The following is a 20,056-nucleotide window of genomic DNA, read 5'->3' on the forward strand; positions in this document are numbered from 1 at the left end:
GAAGAACTAAAAATCTTAAAATGTATTCTACTCTTTTTAAATGAAAGTGTTTCTCATAGTTCCTTTGCAATGGAACATTAGAATTAAGCATTTGGTTACTTTAGTGGAATATTGATTGACAGGGAGATTGGCAGCACAATCCTACGTGTGACTACTCTGAAATTAGTCCCACTGCATTCAGTAGAATCTGGTAAAACAGTATAGAAGTCTTCTCACAAAGATTTATCAAAATATTCATTGATTTTAAATCAAACTTAGCTGCTTGATTCCATATATAATTCAAAATGCTGGTTATCACCTTTGAAGCCTACATGGTTTGAGATTGGATAACCTGAGGGACCATCTTTCCCCAAGGGTTTCTACCTGTCCAATCCAATCCAACGGATTGGGCATGCTGCAGATCCTATCAGCCAGAGTGTTGACTAGCGGGAACTGGAAGACAGCCTTTTTCTGCTGTCGCCCCTGCTTTATGGAATACTCTCCCCTTGGAGATTAGAATGGTCCCAACACTGTTGGCTTTTCACAAAACTTTAAAATCTTGGCTATGTAACTGGGCCTGGGGTTTGGAAACCGTTAAGGGCCCTATTACTTGGCTTTACTATGAGTTGATCAAACATCACAGCTGCTGTTTGTACTTATTTATTTTACAGATGTTTTCATTATTATTGTGTGTTTGAATTGTTTACATTATTTTATAATTTTAGAATTGTAAGCCATCCCAGAGTCACTTAGCTGAGTTGGGCCAAGAAACTTAATAAACAAACAAACAAGGATAATTTAAAGATTGCAGACATCCTTTCCAATCGTCATGGAGGCACTTGCGCAATAAAATATCTATTTTTAAGTAACCTCATAAAATGTTACTACTAAAAAAAATGTTAAAAGTATTTTCAAGTGACATCAGAGTGTGATCATGATAACACTTTTAAAACCAATAAACTAGTCATGCTGTTACATGCCACAATACAATAATTTGGCTTTATTCACAGAATATTTACCAGAATTCCTGTTAAATTTTTCAATGTAGCGAGGAAGAAAAAATTGTAAAGATCTCCATCACAGAAGTTACATTCAGTTCTGTGTTTGGAGGTCAACTTGTACTAACACAAGCTGAAATTGTGGCAACGTACAAAAATAAGATTGTTCACTTAATGCCATTATGCACTTAATTTCTTTTAAAAATGAATATTAAAATATTTGCTGAAAAATATATTTAGTAATCAGTAACTATATTAACTATAGTATTGTTCATCTTTTCATTGCTAGGATTTGCCCAAAAGTATGGAGTATAAGAAACTTTTTACTGTAGGACTTGAAGTCCCAGATGATCCTACTATTCTACAGTTTAAAAAATGGGTCAGAAAATTCCTATGGGAAAATGCAGACAATGGTAAATAATCATTTTTATCATTTCATACTAGAGATCCAGAACAATTGGAAGTTGTGTATTTCTTTAGATTCCAACCATCATATAGGAATAATTATCCTTATATACACATACTGGATGACAACCTGTTGCCCAGGTATTAATTTATCCTAATCCTGTATTAGACAGGAAAAGGAATGAATTATATCTATAGTGTCGCTTGGCTCTCCCCCCTGCCCTCGGCGCATACGTGCACGACATTTTAGGCTCCATTTTGGGCCTAGTATGCCTCCCTGCAGCCTCCTGGGAGTATAAACAGGCCGTGGGGAGGCTCGTGCTGCTCCCCCCACCCTGCACTTGGCAGGCAGAGACTTAGAAATCAGCTGGCCAGCGGGATGCGAGTGCACATGCACAGTGGAACTGAGCAGGGCTCTGCTTGCCACCTGCATGCCAGGACAGACGGACACACACACACACACACACCAAGGGGTGTTAGGGGTGTCTTACCCCCACAGTATTTTTCTCCAGTGAGTAAGTCATCTGTGTACCAAGTTTGGTTGAAATTGCTCAAGGCATTCCAGAGTTATGCTGGAAAATACACACACACACATTTATATAGAGAGATTATTCTAATTAAACACCAACCATAGCCTGAGGTAGGTTTCTACATTCTACACAAAAGATGGAATGGGATGTCTTGCACCCACACTTGGTAATGAAAGAATGCTACTTTCTACATAATATACAAGTAGTTGTCAACTTACGACCTGACAATTACAGTTGTAAATCATAAAGTGGGTCATCACATGACCAAACAATGTATGGCTTTTTTTTCTTTTTTTTTCTTTTTTTTTGCAGTGGTCTTTAAGCAAACATGGCAGTTGTAAAGCTAACATTGTGGACGTTAAGCAAGCCCATTGTATTCTATGGGATGGTTTTTGCCAGTAACCAAGAGTAACACCAGCTTCTGGCAAAATTGTCATAAACATGGAGTGGTTCAAATGGCCATAAATGCGGGCCAGTTGCCAAATGCCCAAAATGTGATCACATGATTGCAAGTTTTAAGTAGCTTTTGTGGTATCCATTGTAATTTTGAATAGTCGTTAAGTCAAAGGCTACCCAAACTGCATGTGGATCAACAAAGCTGTCATCTCTGGTGTCAAATTTAATAGCATAAAACACCTGTAAACCAAAGAAAAAGCTGGCTTAAAATTTAGACCACCCCTCTCATAATCTAAGAAGTGTTTAGCTCTATCAGTTTTGCCTCTTCTTGATCACACTTAGCAGGAGCCTTGCACATGCAGCAGAGGTCGTACAACCTACTCCTGAATCCCCATTTTTTTCCAGTTCTGAATCAAAGTTTCAGAGAAATGTAATTTCACGAATCCACTAAAGAGCAATATTCTTTTTTTAAAGCCCTATTTTGTATCATGCATTAACATTATATGTTTGCATTGTTAAATTTTCATTTTGCTTTTTCCAATAGAGAAACTCATTGGAGTACACTGTACTAATGGAATCAATAGAGCAGGTTACCTTATATGCAGGTAAGTGTCACAGCAAACATTCAATAATTATTATTTTCACTCCAATGAAAGTTGGGTATGCCATAATTGTATTTATGTTCCTTTAGATATCTTATTGATGTTGAAGGTTGGGATCCAGAAACAGCAATCCAAGGTAATTGCGTGCCTTTTTCACAGAATCCCAGGTTATGCAATATTGTTTGGTTGAATTAGCTGTTGTAACCGAGATTCAAAAAATCACTTCCCAAAGTATCACATGTGAACTGAAGAGTTTTTTCCACTGCTTTCGCTTTCAGGTTCATATCACAAAAATGAACTTCATGGAATTCCAGCAGGAAATTGAAAATGGAAATGCCCTCCCTTCCTATATGTACAAAAGCACATCTATAACAAAAGGATAAATGTTTCATATAATTTCTTTAGGTAGTCGGTTGTGTTTAGTGACAATCAATATTAAGTACAATCTTAGCTTGTGCTTAAGTAGAAAAAATACTTTTTGGGAGGATGAGCTGCACAGAGTCTAGGTCCTGATTTGCTAACCTCAGCTGACAGGAACATTTATATGAGAAGCATCCTTTCTCCTGTGCGCTGCTTGGAGAGTCCAAGCATGGGTTAACACAGTCTAACTGCCCTAGGATTGAGTGAGTTTTTTCTTGACCACGCCTCCCTTTGCCTCTTGCAAGTCAGTTTAAAAACTCAGTCCGCCCGTTTGGACTGTAGCCAGGGAGCTCCTCAGTCTTAGAGCAGTTAAACTGGACTCCCCATAACAAGCACAGAAGAAAAGTTAAACAGACACGTCTGTTGAAGGTTTTTTCCCTTTTTGTCAAGATTCATTATGTGACACGCTGGCTGAGAGGTCTGCCGAGACACCCATCGCCTGCTGGGCGTAAGCAGAGCGCACGGGGGTGAGCAGCTTGTCCGGCGAGCTCAAGGGGTGGCGGGAGGCTTCCTGTCTGTAATTGTCCCCCAACAGCTGCATTCCTCTGGTCGTGAGGAGCATTGGAGCTCTCCGCCGCCGCTGGCGGCGGCTTTTTGCCCGGCAACAGCGGCAGCCATTTTAAAGAGACTTTGAGCGCTTTTCGCCACAAGCCCAGCCGTTTCAAAGGGGAAGGCTGCGCACACAGCGGTGGCCATTTTACGGCACCAGGCAGCATTCTGAGAGACCGGAGCCGCGAGGAGGACGTCTTTCAGGCCCTCAACAGCAGCAGCGAAGCTGCCGAAGCGTGGGCCTTGTCCAGAAAGCCGGCGAGGTCTGCCTTGGGAAGCCAATTAAGTTTCTAGAGGCGGCCAGGGCCCTCCTCAAAGCGGAGCAGGCTAGATCTCCCCCCCAACGGGGGTAAGGGGAGCAAGGGTGGCTCTAAGAGGGCATCCCCAGGGCCCTCAGGGTGCGCTGACAAGCCCAAGGAGGGGCCGGCAGGCAAAAGGCCCCACAACCCCACAGGCATGATAGGTCTCCCAATCATGCGGAGCCATTGCCAGAGCCAACCCCAGTCCAGAGGGTGAAGGGGGAATCCAGCTCCCCTCAAGGGGACAGGTCACCCCTATCGGTTGGGGAGATTTCTAGGGAATCTTCTCCTGATGCTTCCGGGGGGTACCCCAACTCTCCCAGCTCATCCATCAGGGAGAAATTGGAACCCTTTCAGGGCATACTCCCTGAGGAGGAGGGTAACAATTTAAGGGGGGGCAGGAGGCATTCTGCCCCATCTTTATCCCGCCCCAGAGAGGACAAGGCCCCGGCCCTGTCGGCAGACATGAGGGAGGTGATTGCTCAGGCCATCTCTCAGGGCATCGCCGAGGGCATAAAGCAAAAGGAGGCCCGAGTCACTGGCACGCCCAAGCCTAGGCCTCCCACGGCACAGGCAAGGGACCAGGCTCCACCCTCTCCAGGCACCTCAGTGGCTACTGAGGAGTCTGTCTGGGAAGAAGGAGAGATTGATGACTTTGAGTTATCAGAGGACGAGGATCTCCCTCCAGATAAACAGGCCTTCACAGTGTTGTTCAAACCCTCTCTATTCAAATCTATACTCCACAAGGCCAAAGCGGCCACTGATTTGGATTCCACCCCAAAGGGTGCTGCCGTCCCTCTGCCGTCTACTAAGGACCATAAGGAGGGCTTGTTTAAAGAACCTGCCCCTACCGTTGATCTAATTCCAGTGCCAGATTTATTCATGGACGTAGTCCAAAGACAGTGGGTCCAGCCAGGTACCCTCACCAACTCTAGCAGTGGAGATAAGTCTCTCTACGCTGTAGAAAGTAGAATGGAGGAGCTGCTAAAATTGCCAGAGGTGGATGCCCCGGTGGTCTCATTGACTTCCAATTCAAACTTACCAGCTGACCTTCTGGAGGGTCTCAAGGCCGAAGACAAGAGATCCGAGAAGGCGTGTCACAAAACACACCAGGCGGCTGCCTGGGCCATCAGGGCATCCACCTCTGCCTCTTTTTTCACTAGGGCATCCCTCCTCTGGCTGCGCCAACTGAGATCCAAACCTCCTTCTGGGGGATCTCGGTGGAAACATGACATCAATAAAATAATTACCGCAGTTGAATACTCAGCGAATGCCTCTTTAAATGCGGCAAAGTTCGCATCCAGGGCACTGGCATCCAATGTCACATCCCGTCGCCTGCTGTGGCTCCGCCACTGGCAGGCAGACATGAAGGTGAAGTGGAAGCTCACTTCCGCCCCTTCAAGGGAGGCCAGCTATTTGGGGAGGCCCTGGATAAGTTTGTCATCGAAACAAAGGACAAACGGAAGGTCCTCCTGGCCACCCTCGAAGAACGAGGTAAGGGCTCAGGTTCCTTTAGGAAGCAATCATTTCGAGCGCAGGAGCCTCCTCAGGCGTCCACCTCTTCTATCTATCGGAGACACTACACCCAGATTGGAGATAGGGGCCAGGATAGAAATTCCTATGGGTCACGGGGGAGGCAACAACAACAACAGCATTCCTTACGGAAGCCCTTTCGTGGCAGAACAAACTCCCGCCAATTCCGATGAGGGAAGTGACCATCAAAGGATTCCTCCCATAGGGGGTCGGCTCCAGTTATATGCCGACAGGTGGGAGGAGATAACATCAGACTCGTGGGTCCTCAACACAATCAGGAGGGACCTAGTCTTAGATTTCCTGTCCTTTCCCCCAAGGACATTCATTCGTTGTCTGACTCCCAAGAACCCCCTGAAAAGGGACCTCATGCAGAGGCAGATCCTCTATCTTTGTCAAATAAGGGCCATAGAGCCAGTGCCAAAGGATCAGAAAAGGCAAGGATTCTATTCCATTCTTTTCCTGGTTCCAAAGGCCTCAGGGGGGTGGAGAGCCATCTTGGATCTGAAGCGTTTGAATCAGTATCTGGCCTACAAACGATTCAAGATGCAGTCTCTCCACTCCATCCTGGACTGTATAAGACAGGGAGATCTGCTCACCTCCATAGATTTGAGGGAGGCCTACCTGCACATTCCCATTCATGCAGCGCACAGGAGGTTTCTGAGATTCCATTACGATGGGAGGCACTACTCTGCCTTTCGGCCTTTCGTCTGCACCCAGAACCTTCACGAAGATTCTGGCAGTGGTGACGGCCAATTCGTCTAGAGTGCTACCTAGACAATATCATCATTCACTCCTCAAGCTGCGACCAGGCCCGACGGGACGTTCAGGTGACCATAAGGGCCCTTCAGCGCCACGGGTTCTCGGTGAACCGGAAGAAGAGCCATCTTGAGCCGACCACCCGCATCCAGCACCTCGGCACCATAATAGACTCTACCTCTTGCCAGGTGTTCCTGTCGCCAGACAGACAAAAAAACGTCCGCAGCAGAGTGCATCTATGCCGACGGTCCAGGTCAGTGGCGATCATCAAACTCTCTCAACTCCTCGGCATCATGATACCATGCCTGAAGGTGGGCCCCTGGGCATGGCTCCATGCCAGGGAACTACAGTGGTTCCTCCTCCCGATGAAGAGGGCGAAGGCCAACAACTCACCGCAGCGTGTTCGGTTACCACCAAAAGTGATCCGCTCCCTACATTGGTGGCGGTCAACGGCTGTACAGAAGGGTTGCCTATTCAAAGAACCCGAAAGAATCGTGGTGACAACAGATGCCAGCCTGCAAAGATGAGGGGCACACTGCCAAGGCCAGCTCGCTCAGGGCAAATGGAACCAGAGAGAAGCCGCTCACAGCATAAACTGGCTAGAACTGAGAGCGGGCCGACTTGCCCTACGCCAGTTTGCATCTTAGATTATGGGCCATCATGTACTGTTACTAACAGACAACGTGGCAACGAAGGCCCACATAAACAGGCAAGGCGGCACGCACTCCAGGAGTCTCATGCTGAAGGCGGAGTCCCTGGCAGATGGGCGGAACGCCACCTGGTGCCCATAAGAGCAGACCACATATCAGGGACCAACAACCAGGAAGCAGATTGGCTGAGTCGGCAGACAATCGACCATTCCAAGTGGCAGCTGCACCCGGACCTGTTCAAGCAGATTGTGAGGAGATTCGGGAAAACGCAAGTGGACCTCTTTGCCACTCACACCAACACACATCTGCCCCGTTTCTTTTCAAGATACCACTCTCCTCTGGCAGAGGGGACGGATGCACTGAGGTGCAAATGGCCCTCAGGACTTCTATACGCATTTCCTCCCCTTCCACTCATCCCACAGATTGTGGCCAAGCTGTTGGCGGAGGAGGCAGAGATAATACTAGTAGCGCCTCACTGGCCCAGGAAGTCCTGGTACGCAGACCTTGTCAGTCTCTCCACTCAGAAGCCATGGAGAATTCCTCAGAGCAAATCTCCCTCAGCCAGGGGGCCATATCTCATCCAGACCCCCAGTGGCTACAACTAGCCGTCTGGCACGTGAGGGGAACTCCTGAGGAAACAGAGAATCTCTGACAAGGTCATCCAAACTCTACAGGCGTCCAGAAGGCCTTCCACTACTAGGATATACGAAGCCACATGGACCACCTTTTCTGACTGGTGCCAGAGGCATAATATAAGTGACATCTCTGCTTCCGTCCCTCAATTACTTGATTTTCTCCAGGAGGGACTGGACAGAGGACTTGCGCCCAACACACTCCGGCGTCAGGTCGCGGCCCTATCATCGTTCATCTAGACCTTGGAGCCAACATCCACAAATCAAGAGCTTCCTGAGGGGCGCAGTGAAGATCTGCCTTCAGGTAGTTCATCGTTACCCGTCTTAGAACCTGCCGTTCGTCCTAAGAGCTCTAACGGGGGCGCCCTTCAAGCCTATGCAGCAGGCTAGTCTCCATCACTTGACAATAAAGACTGCCTTCCTAGTCGCCATCACCTCGGCACGCAGAATTTCAGGACTGGCTGCGCTTTCAGTCAGGGAGGATCTGTGTATTATGCACCCTGACAGGGTCATATTGAGACTTGATCCCACCTTCATTTCAAAAATAAACACTCACTTCCACAGATCTCAGGAAGTGATTCTTCCCAATTTCTGCCGCAAACCTGCCCATCCTAAGGAGAAGGCCTGGCATAAATTGGACGTAAGGAGGGCAGTCCATATTTACGTCAAGAGAACCTAGGATTTTCGACGCTCTGAGTCGTTTTTTGTTTCATTCCATCCTGGGTCGCTGGGACGCAAGGCATCATCCCACACGATTGGGCGTTGGCTGCTGGCCTCCATCAAGCTCGCCTACGAACATCAGGGCAAAGTTGCACCGCGACGGGTGACAACGCACTCAACGAGGAGTGCCGCTACCTCAGCAGCATGGGCGACCCAGGCGTCTATCGTTGACATTTGTAGAGCGGCCACGTGGTCATCACCCACGGCCTTTATTAAAAATTACAAGATTGAAAATTTGCCTCAGCCGAAGCCTCTTTTGGACAAAGGATTTTGCAAAAGGTTGCAGAGGCTACGGACAATCTGGACTCTTCCCGCCCTGGGACACAATAGCTTGGGTATGTCCCATGCTTGGACTCTCCAAGCAGCGCACAGGAGAAAGACCGTTGGCTTACCTGAACGGTCGTTCTCTGGGCGCTGCGGGAGAGTCCAACCCCGCCCAGGGTCAGTTGACGGGACAGGACTATGGTCTTGGAAGATTTGAGGAACGGGCGTCCTGTATGGCGATTTCTTCATTTTTAAACTGACTTGCAAGAGGCAAAGGGAGGCGTGGTCAAGAAAAAACTCACTCAATCCTAGGGCAGTTAGACTGTGTTAACCCATGCTTGGAGTCTCCCGCAGCGCCCAGAGAATGACCGTTCAGGTAAGCCAACGGTCTTTTGCTGTTGTGGTTCTGAAAGAATGATTTCTATATCAGGGTATTATCAAAATTTTAAAAAAACCAAGTCAGATTCTAGAATTATGTGCTATTATTGAACTTTTCCTCAATAGCTTGTCCATTTTTCATTAAGAGCCCTGTTTCACATAACTCATGTTCTTGCCATCTGTTTAGCTTTTGGAGAAGCACGTGGTCACCATATGGATGGTCATATATATCTGACAGATCTTAAAACTCACCCAATGAGAAGGTGAGTCTCGTCCTGTTCTTGTAGAATATGTTCCTTTTCTGTTCTGACACATTTTAAATAAGCTTCAGTGTTTATTTTTTTCTGAAATTGATCACAAAAGGTAGAATAATCATTGCCTTTTAAAACATTCTATAAATAGACCCCAAATTGAGAAGGTGGAAAACAAATGGTGAATCCTAAAAGATTTAGGTAGTTGCTATGTACAGCCATTTCAGGGAGAGATTATAGAAAAGTATCCTATAATCATTAGATTTATGCTTTACATCCTGCTGAGAACTTCTCCCTTCTTTCACTAGATTAAGTGTAATCACACTATTTTTGTCTGTTTTCATTGTATCCTCAGCAGAAAATGTGTTATATTCTCTTTTGAAATTCCTTAGCAACCTGGGGATGAATATGTGGGATGCTGATGGAGATATTGTGCCACCGCCAGATGATATAGACGGACATATGGATCGATTTCCAAATGAAGAATATGCTAGGTAACTGCCAAAAATGTATTTGTCTTCATGTGGTAGGAGAATTGTATAAATCTTACTTGTATAATTCCACATACTTTATTCAACCCTAAGGGAACAATTATTTTTGAACATGTTAAAAATATTAATGTACTCATTGTCAAACTTTATTTCGTATTTTCACATTGCTATTAGTAGTGCAGAAAATTGTAAGCAGGCAATCAAGAATAAACTTCATTCCTCCATTTTTTGCAGTTTTCTTTTGGTTAGCTGGAATCCTTACTGACAACTCACCAGCCTTCTTGCTGTCTCAACCTCAGCAGGAAAGTGAGGTTTTCATAGCCAAGTTAAAGTGCTTTGCAGGGGAGTAGAATCAGACCCTATACATAAGTGTATTTACATGTACCATATGGGTCAGAGAAGATGTTCATTAAGGGCAAATTAAATTCTAAACGATTTTGATAAATTTACATTTGTCTTACAATACAATACAATAGTAGAGTTGGAAGGGACCTTGGAGGTCTTCTAGTCCAACCCCCTGCCTAGGCAGGAAACCCTATACCAGCGATGGCGAACCTTTTTTGGCTTGCGTGCCACAAGTGGGGGGAACACAGGGGGGTCGTGTGCGGGCGTGCCACACCCATAATGCAACACGCGATCCCCCAGTGCGCATGCACGCACAACGCCCCCCCCCCCCCATTTTTACATGCTTTTTTCGCCCTCCCAGGCTCCAGAGGCTTTATAGGAGCCTGGGGAGGACGAAAAGAGCCTCCCCCCCAAGGCCCTCCGGAGGCTTCAGGGACCATCCGGAGGCTTCCCTGAAGCCTTCGGAACGCTTAAAACCACCCTCTGAGCAAACCAGAAGTGACTTCCCGGTTGCTCAGAGGGTCATTTTAAGCGTTCCGAAGGCTTCAGGGAAGCCTCCGGATGGTCCCTGACGCCTCCGGGGGGGCGCGGGGGGGCTCTTTTTGCCCTCCCCAGGCTCCTATAAAGCCTCTGGAGCCTGGGGAAGGCGAAAAAATAGCTTTTAAAAAGGTGAACTCAGCTGGCCAGCGTGAGCATGCGCACTGGCCAGCTGACAGGGCAGCGCCTCGCGTGCCCTGACAAATGGCTCCGCGTGCCACTTGTGGCACACGTGCCATAGGTTCGCCATCACTGCCCTATACCGTTTCAGACAAATAGCTATCCAACATCTTCTTAAAGACTTCCAGTGTTGGGGCATTCACAACTTCTGGAGGCAAGCTGTCTTTTTAGAATTTTTTTTTGTTAGTGTATATTATCGCTTGATTTTCTTTAAAAATAATACTTACATTTTTTTTCCTAACAGGCCTGGTAAAAGACTAAGAGTTTATGATCATGGCCCCAATGACTTACCGGAACAGATTCGATTGAGAGAGTTTGATTTTATTAATAAGGGTCCTGGGCAACGTCGGAAACCATATCATGATCACCAGTTTCATGATGACATGCAGCCACCCCTGCCACAAATAAGACAAAGGCATTTCCCTGACAACCAGTTTCATGATGACTGCCAAGAAGAAATGGAGATTAAAGATTTAAAATTTAGTACAAGAGAACCAGGGCACAGATTTCAACCTTTTGAAGACCACCAGCTTGATTATGACTTTCCAGGAAATGTACCAGGTGGAGACATTAATATGAACCATAGTCAAATTCATAGACATTTTGCTGACATTCCTTCTTATAAACATAGACCGACAGAGAGCCAGCTCAATGGAGGCCGAGGAGAAAGACAAAGACCATTTTACAATCGACAGCCTATTGATGATTTTCAGCCATCCTTGCAGGACAAAAACCAGTTGTTCCTGAACAAGAGACCTGTGGAAAGACTAAGACTGTTTCAGAACTGTCCTGTTCGTGATTATGTCCACTCACCAGTGGGAGATTTTGAGTATGTGACTAGGGGATGTGGACAAAGAATGATACCTTTCCTTGACCAGCAGCATCACAGTGAATTACGAAGGAAATTGTCATTAGAAGATTTTGATGATGAAGATTCCAATAGAAGTAGACCATTCCTTGATAATCAGTCATACTGTGATTTTAGTGAGAAGTCACAGCTGAAAGATTTCCAAAACGGGGGACCTGAACAAAGGCTGAATTCTTTTAATGATCATTCAACTCACATTAATGAGCCATATGAGGACTATTCTGAAAGGTGAGAAGAATTATTGATTAGCTTCAATAATATTATATTATTTGTTCATTTTTTCTTTAACTAACAAAACTGAAGATCATATAAATCAATAAAACAGGCATTGTTGCCTTTTAATTTGTTACTAATAGTTTGAATTATGTGTTATACAAAACCAGATGCAATTTTTAAAATGCATTTCTGTAAATCCATTCATACTAGCCAGTTTACATTTTTAATATATGATTATATTAATGGAACTGGCAACCATCAGTTGCCAAGTATTTGAATTTGATCACTTGATCATAGGGATGCTGCAATGGTCATAACTATGGAAAACGGTCATGTCACTTTTTTCTGTACCATTGTAACTTTGAACAGTCACTAAATGAACTATTGTAAGTCAAGGACTACCTGTATACTGTAGATCAGGGGTGTCAAACTCACATCACGGTGGCATCCCATGACGTATCAGGACTTTTCCCTTTCGCTAAATGGTGTGGGTGTGGCCAGTGTGTGATGCATCCGGCCCGCGACTTTGACACCCCTTCTGTAGGTGCTTTCAACTTAGAATGGAAGACTAAATATAAATACTGTGAATTTTAAATTAAATGAAAGAAAGAAAAAGTATAGGTTGGGTATCTGTGAGAACAGATTTGCATTATTCTGATAGTAGACTTGAATGAATGGGTGGGAATAAAACAATAGAATATAGAAACAGTGATTGGTCTTTTTGGATATCCACAAATTAATGAAAATGGTGGCTTAGTATCTCTTTTGTTAAATATCTCTTTGCTTAATATGTAAGCATAAACCCTTTCATATATACAATACAATACAATTGCAGAGTTGGAAGGGACCTTGGAGGTCTTCTAATCCAACCCCCTGCCTAGGCACGAAACCCGATACCGTTCCAAATATACAAATAAAAATGCAGGAGAGACCATTAGATGGTAGGATGAAGAAAGACTTTGGGAGGAAGTGGATATGAAAGACAAGGAAAAATTAAACAAACTAGAATGGAGTAAAACAACTACAAAACGAGAACATATGAATCTTGTATTTTAAAATAAATTATACGTGAAAGGGGTATTGCTACAAAATGATGAAAATGTTGTTTAGTGTACATGTAGAAAAAAAGATTGTCATTAAGAATGTAGTTAAATTCAAAGAATAATTGTTTTGAAAGAGAGTGAATAAGGTTAAACTAGGATCTTGCACACCAGGGTAGAATTAAAAATAAAAGTCATGGAATTGGTGGGAGTGAAACTGAAACAAGACTCTTACAAGGAATACTGTATTTTGGAGTTTTGTATGATAATGATACATCAAAAATGAAATTGAAACAATTGCTTTAAGTCAATATTCAAGAAAGGAGAATGAAAGGGGAAAATGTTGTGAGATTGTTGGAAACCCAGTATAGATGGTAGCAAAAGAACAGGAGTCTAGCACCTTTTCTGGTTAACAAATTTTATTGAAAGCATAAACTTGTATGAGCTGCAGCTCTCTTTATCAGATGTATGGAGTGACTACAATGATGTCGGATTTATTTGGTGGTGCTGTTTTAATTCTCTTTTTTTTTCCTTAGTCACTTTGAGGTCTGCTACGGAAAGTTCTGGGAAGTTAAAATACTTTGATATTACTTTAGCTTTGTTTTGAGTTTTGATGTCAAATTAATTATTTTGTGTAAAGATTGTTCTAATAAAATCCAGAGGAACATTTCTGGAAGATGATGGCATATGGTATGGATAGGAGAGATACAGATGGCATAACTCAAGAAATGTTTAAATATGAATGGGCTTTGCTTACAAAACCAACTGTGCCTGGGAACTGGTTTCATTCTAGTATCCTGCCAGAGGTTTGAACCCTGCTGTCCTTTAAATGAGCCAGAAAGTCTTGGCTCTTTTCCCAGACTTTGGGCAAAGGTGGGATGTGGCTTCCCTGTGTGAAGAGTTTTGTGTCTGATCTATGTTCATCTTTCTTTTTTGTTGTCTGGTGTTATTCTTTTTTCTTCGTGCACCACCAGAATCACTGGAGTGCAAGTTACAAAATCTAAATGATTTATAAACAAATAACAAAATGAAATGTAAGAATAAATTCAATACTTAGCACAAACTTCAGCATCAAGCAGAGAATAAGAAGGGATGTGTTATGTCTCTTTGGTTGTGTCACATATTCATGGATTTATAAGGAACGCTTGTAATGATGCAGAGATGTGCTAATTGGGAACACGAATTATGAGAATTTTTATATGAAGAAAATGCCTTGAGATCCTGTATAATTTGTAGCTAATGATAGGTAAATAGTATGATGCAACAAGATGTATCTAAAAATTAAGGTATTAAATACCAAGTTTGTTTTGGAACGAATGACTGCAAACTATATCTAAATGTGGAAAAAATGCAGGTAGATGAATTTGTAACCTTTGCTAGAATGTTTTGTAAAGATAGAGAAATGGAGAAATTTTAAGACATGCAATTACTAGTAGAAAAGTGATAGGCACTGTGTTCTCTGTTATGAAAATATTTACTGAAAACTGTCTAAAACAAGAAATGTAAATGCAATGAGAATAAGTTACTAAAGTTACATGATAAAACTTGAACAGGAATGAATGGGGACTGAATGAATGTGGATTGACTACTAAATTGAATTACCAGTATGAAAAAAAACATATTAAGGAAGTTTGATCGTATGGAAGGAATGAATTGTGAGCAAAATATATGAAAGAAGAATGAACCAGTCACGGAATAAGTTGTGTTGGATGAAATTAATGATATTTCGTTAAAGGTGGGAAGTTTATTAATTTGATTTTTCTCCTGGGCGTAGTACTTTATAAGTAACTCGGCAGCATACATACATACATACATACATACATACATACATACATACATACATACATCTTCCTCTTCCTATTTTCTCCACAACCCTGTTGGACTGAAAGACTGACTGTCTCAAAGTCAGCCACACAACTTTCATGCTTAAAGTGGGACTATTGTTTCTCATTACTTCTAGCCAATGCCTTAACCACTACACCAAACTGGCTTTCTAGATCAAAGTTTAAAGAATAAATGACAGTGTATAAAGCTGTATATAAATATTATGGAAGCAAATAAGTCTAGAGATCTAAGATGATATTGGCATAAATTAGAGGTACTAACTTTCCTTTTCATTTCTTATCTCATTTCTTTGCCTTGTATTTTCTTACTTCCCAACCACAACTACAGTGATTCACTTAACAACTGTGGCAAGAAAGGTCATAAAATGGGGCAAAACTGTCTCACTTAGCAACAGAAATTTTGGACTCAATTGTGGTTGTAAATTGTGGATTACCTGTATAGTATCACACCTATTTTTTCTTCATTACATAAATTCTTTAAGAATTTATTCCTTTTGGGTCCTTGGCTTTCTCTAAGCTTGATGGTCTACTTGCAGAAATGTCATTGCCCAAGTAGGTAACATAATCAAAGCTAGTGAATGTGGGATATGCTCCCTTTTTATAGAGTAGTTTCTCAGCCAGTGTGGTGGAGATGTGATTTTTTTTCCCTTGGTAGTTTATTGATTACAGTATTATATTCTGCTGAAAAGGTTTATTCTTTTCCTTTCAGAAGCTATCATTTTCCTTCTCATGAGTACTACACAGAATCTCCCTTACTTCGGAAAGATTATGGCTCTGATAAAGATAATTATAGTAGAACTTGCAGGTAAAATTGTGATTGTCATAGGAGTTCATACAAAATGTATTATTGTTTTGGTTCACAAACTAATTAAAATTGGTTCCAGGTATGCTATTCAAAGACCTAATGTAGCCCAGTCCTGAAAAATGACATACATTGTATGATCATAAAACTATATAGTTTTTCAACTTTAACAGGAAGACAGTCTTTTAAGAATACGATATACATCATTTGAAAGACTTATTTCTGGTTGTATGAAAACCTTAGCTAACATTCAACTGTTGAGTTCCGTTTTGACGTATTCTTAATTTAATCTGAGAATGCAATATTTATTCCTAAAAGAGGTGTGATCACTAAAAATGCATAACCCCATAACTTAAATTCTAGCAATACAGTCATATTCATATTGGCATTTCATAATTAGTACTTCCCATTCAATTTTTGCAGAGGTCACTAAGCAAATCATCATGTGAATCTGGGATCATTAAGTCAATCCATTTTTCACTATGGGCCAGTTTTGCTGAAAGTAGGAATTAAACACTTTTTTTTTAGCAAAAAGTTGCAAATTCCAGCCATGTGACATTGAGATGCTGCAAATGGCCATAAATGCAGGCTGGTTGCCAAGCACCCAAATACAGTTATGTGAGTTGGGGGGGGGGGGGGGGACTGTCAGAATTTAAGAACCGGATCATAACTAACTAACTCTTGGAACAGTCACTAAACAACTGGTTGAAAATTGAGGAATACTTGTAATCGACAGTTCTGTGTGAGTAGATTTAAGGGATGTTTTCCAAGACATACTGTATATGAAGCATGTCCCATGTTATTAAAAAGATTAAGAATCCTTCTAGAGAGGATACTGGGCAAATTGGAATCTTTCCATACTTGAGCATCTGTCCCATCACATATTTCAGTAAAACAGCTTGAAATTAGAAAGCCAATGGCAAAGGACTATCATACAGAACCTGTAATTAGTATAATTTGAAAAAAAGGCATTTTTTTACATTTATTCTGAAAGATTCTTTCTCTAAAGAATATTCAGTGAAATCATGTACATTCTGATATGTTTCTTTGAATTCGCTATTTGTTGTTTCAATAAAGTAAAACCAATGTTTGTATGTCTCCTTGCTACAAATTACTTTGCTCATAACATTTGATTAATAATTGTTCTCATGTTATAGATCTGATTGCCCTGACGATTACAGGAAAATCCATCCTTCGGAGGTAATTAACAGAAGAGGAAAAGCTAGATTTGTTCCATATTCTTCTCACCCAGCCCTTCACTCTTCATCTTCACATCAGGAGCTGAGTTCAATCTCATTGCGCAGTGGAAGGGAATATCAGTGTGAAATTAAGAGAGAGATGAGCCAGGGGAAAAGATTACCAGTTGTAACAATTGATTATAATTATGGCTTGCCTTTAGACTATGCTTCTGAAGAGGAACACAGAGCTCATTATTATTCACATGCAACAGAGCACTACACTTTGAAATAAATTGGATGTGTACTTGCATGCATTATTTTATAAACAACTTCCTGTATATTGACAAAATTACTTCTGAAGTTTTGTCATGATAGCTTCACTATCATTCAACTTTACAAAAAGTATCTGTAACAAGTCTAGTTCTGTTTTTTCATATTTAAATGATAAATAATTGGCGAAAACAATGCCTTTTATGTAAAATCAAAGTAGGTTCTCACTCATGAGATTAAACAACCATAACCACGAATAACTGCAAATTGTTCTCCCTCCTTTGCTCAACCTGACATGTATGAAATGTTTCAGCTAAAATGTAAGAAAACAATTGGATTACTGATTTTGATAGAATGTTACTCTAAAAATAAAGTAGGCTTTGAAAGGAATGAAAAATATATAAAGATTAAAAAAATCAGTTCTAGTTAATGTGGCTTATTCTTTTGATAATCTAGTTTTTTCAATATTTCCTTTGGAAAATGTGCATGTAAATATTGTTTCAGGCGGAAAAAACTGTCACACTAGAAAAGACAATAAACTTGAGATTTGTGTTCAGTTATTATACCTATATTATATCAAGAAGATTTCACTTTTTAGTTGAGGGACCAGATCATTAGAAATCAGCTCCTTCCTTCCTTCCTTCCTCCACTCCACTCCACTCCACTCCATATACCCCTGGCCCGTGCATGCTTTTACAACATTCTGAATTGCTGAATTCAGAGTTTACTTTTCAGTTTTTAAGCACAGTAAAAATAACATATTGCCATTCTATTTTCTCAGGAGATGATAAATTAATTAGTTTCTTGGATATTAGGAAAAAAAGTATCTCAATATCATATTTCACACCCCAGGTACAAGTAGGGTGCATATGGAATATGTTATTTGAAATGTCAAAGACCTGCATCAGCTCTGCTCTGCAAATATTATTCTACAGGGGCACTGTTTATTCCCCCTGCACTACAAGGGCATTCAACTCAAGGGTGGGCACAATTATTATTTAGTTCTTATTTGCATCCATATTCTTATTTTGCCCCTTTGGAAAGAATTCAAATTTAGGACTGTAATTCAAGTCCCATAATGCATCTCAAATGTGATCCTACGTCACAATGCTGGAATCACCACGCAAATTCAGGGCCTTAGTACACATTTTCACATATCAGGTTTAAACTGTTCTTTTCCTTAGCAGGTCTAACTTCCTAGGTTCTTTCTGATAATTTTGTCTCCTCATGAAACAAGACAATGCGTGAAAAAACTGAACACTTAAGTTTTTAATTCAAATGCTTACAGTAGGAACAGGTAGTCCTAGACTTACGATCACAATTGAGCCCAGAATTTATATTGCTAAGTGAGAAATTTGTTAAGTGAGTTTTGCTCCATTTTATGACTTTTCTTGCCACCTTTGTTAAGTGAATCACTGCAGTTGTTAAGTTAGTAACACGGTTGTTAAGCAAATCTGATTTTCCCATTGACTTTGCTTGTCAGAAGGTCACAAAAGGTGATCACATGACTTTGGGACACTGCAACTGTGATAAACATGAACCAGTTTTCAAACATTTGTATGTAAATCACGTGATTATGGAGAAGCTGTAAAGGTAAGTGAAAAATCGTCATAAGTCCCTTTTTTCAGTGCTGTTGTAATTTTGAATGGTCACTAAATGAACTGTTGTAAGTCAAGGACTACCTATAATCAACCAATGTTTCAGTTTATGTTTGGTTTAAATCAACCAATTGATTTAAGGACATCGATGTTTCTTTCTGCAGATGCACTTCAAAGTAGCCTTTGCTCTTCTTTTCAGACTAGCCCCACAAGGAGGAATAGACCAAAAAATCAGTTCTCCAGGAAAGCTAAAACTACTTTTATTGAGTAGTTATAATAGCAGAACGTTGCAAGTCTCAAGAATTTAGAGAGGCATTGGTCTGAGCCCTTTCCAAATATCTGATGTGACAAATTTAAAATATGTTTTGTCATCTTGGCAATGGAGCTGGTATAATTCCATCCAGATAACCGTCTTTGCTTTCTACAATATCTAAAACAAACTATTGTCCCCAGACTAAGGAGGCTCTGTTTTGTGTGTTCCCATCAGCTATTTTAGAGGGGAAATACATTCAAATGTAGATAATGTATGCAGAGAAGTCATTAAAATCATCAAACATCTTATTCGGTTTTATTATATTTGCTCTTATCTCCACATATAACCAAATTCCATGGTCATTTTGATCACTGGGGTTTTTTTTAATGGTTATTTTCAGACTCAATGACCATTTCTTTAAATGTGGCCAAATTTTGTCATGTAACGTGCTTGGCTAATGAATTAATATTACTGTACTTTATGCAAAATATTTTATAGATTGCTCATTGACCATAATAAAGAATCTCCTTACAGACACACAAACTGAAGACAATTGCGTTGACTACCCCAGTATTTCAAAGTACATAGAAAAATGTGAAATACTTGAAAATTCAATTAGGGCTTTCTTTATTCCTGAATATTTCCAAGATTTATGTCATAGAATTTGGAAAACAAATAAAGCTAAAATATTTGTCTTAATAGAGCTTAGTTCACCATAAATCCTAAATAAGAGAAGTAGCATTTAAAATTATGAGAGCTTTATAAGTTGCCCACTAAAATAGGCTAAACATTAAAAGAGAGGAGGCATTTTTCTATGGTTTTAACTGGTTAGTCAAGTCATTAGCATGGCATTCATCAGAGGCTCCAACATCTTGGGAGTGAGTTGAACTTAGAGCAACTGGCCCAAAGCAGGGGTGAAATCCAGCAGGTTCTGGAGAACCTGTAGCGGAAATTTTGAGTAGTTTGGAGAACCAGTGAATACCACCTCTAGCTAACCCCAGAGTGGGGTGGGAATGGAGATTTTGCAATATCCTTCCTCTGGAGTGGGGTGGGAATGGAGATTTTGCAGTAT

At 41.5% G+C, this 20,056-nt stretch overlaps 1 protein-coding gene across 4 annotated transcripts in view; it reads left to right on the top strand.

Moving 5' to 3' along the window:
- LOC309392590 (uncharacterized protein) overlaps nucleotides 1-17,563 on the top strand; it is a 33,016-nt gene extending 15,453 nt beyond the window's left edge. For 3 of the 4 annotated variants that reach the window (XM_081953996.1, XM_081953998.1, XM_081953997.1), the window contains 8 exons: nucleotides 1,267-1,390; nucleotides 2,853-2,913; nucleotides 3,000-3,046; nucleotides 9,299-9,374; nucleotides 9,755-9,856; nucleotides 11,160-12,011; nucleotides 15,593-15,688; nucleotides 16,843-17,563. In XM_081953996.1, coding sequence (XP_081810122.1) covers nucleotides 1,267-1,390; nucleotides 2,853-2,913; nucleotides 3,000-3,046; nucleotides 9,299-9,374; nucleotides 9,755-9,856; nucleotides 11,160-12,011; nucleotides 15,593-15,688; nucleotides 16,843-17,155 — 1,671 coding nt within the window. In that variant the 3' untranslated portion in view covers nucleotides 17,156-17,563. The other variant, XM_081953999.1, reaches the window with a different exon arrangement.
- The last annotated feature ends 2,493 nt before the right edge of the window (nucleotides 17,564-20,056 follow it).

Source organism: Natrix helvetica (genome assembly GCF_964273705.1).
Source record: "Natrix helvetica genome assembly, chromosome: 5".
Taxonomy (NCBI): domain Eukaryota; kingdom Metazoa; phylum Chordata; class Lepidosauria; order Squamata; family Natricidae; genus Natrix; species Natrix helvetica.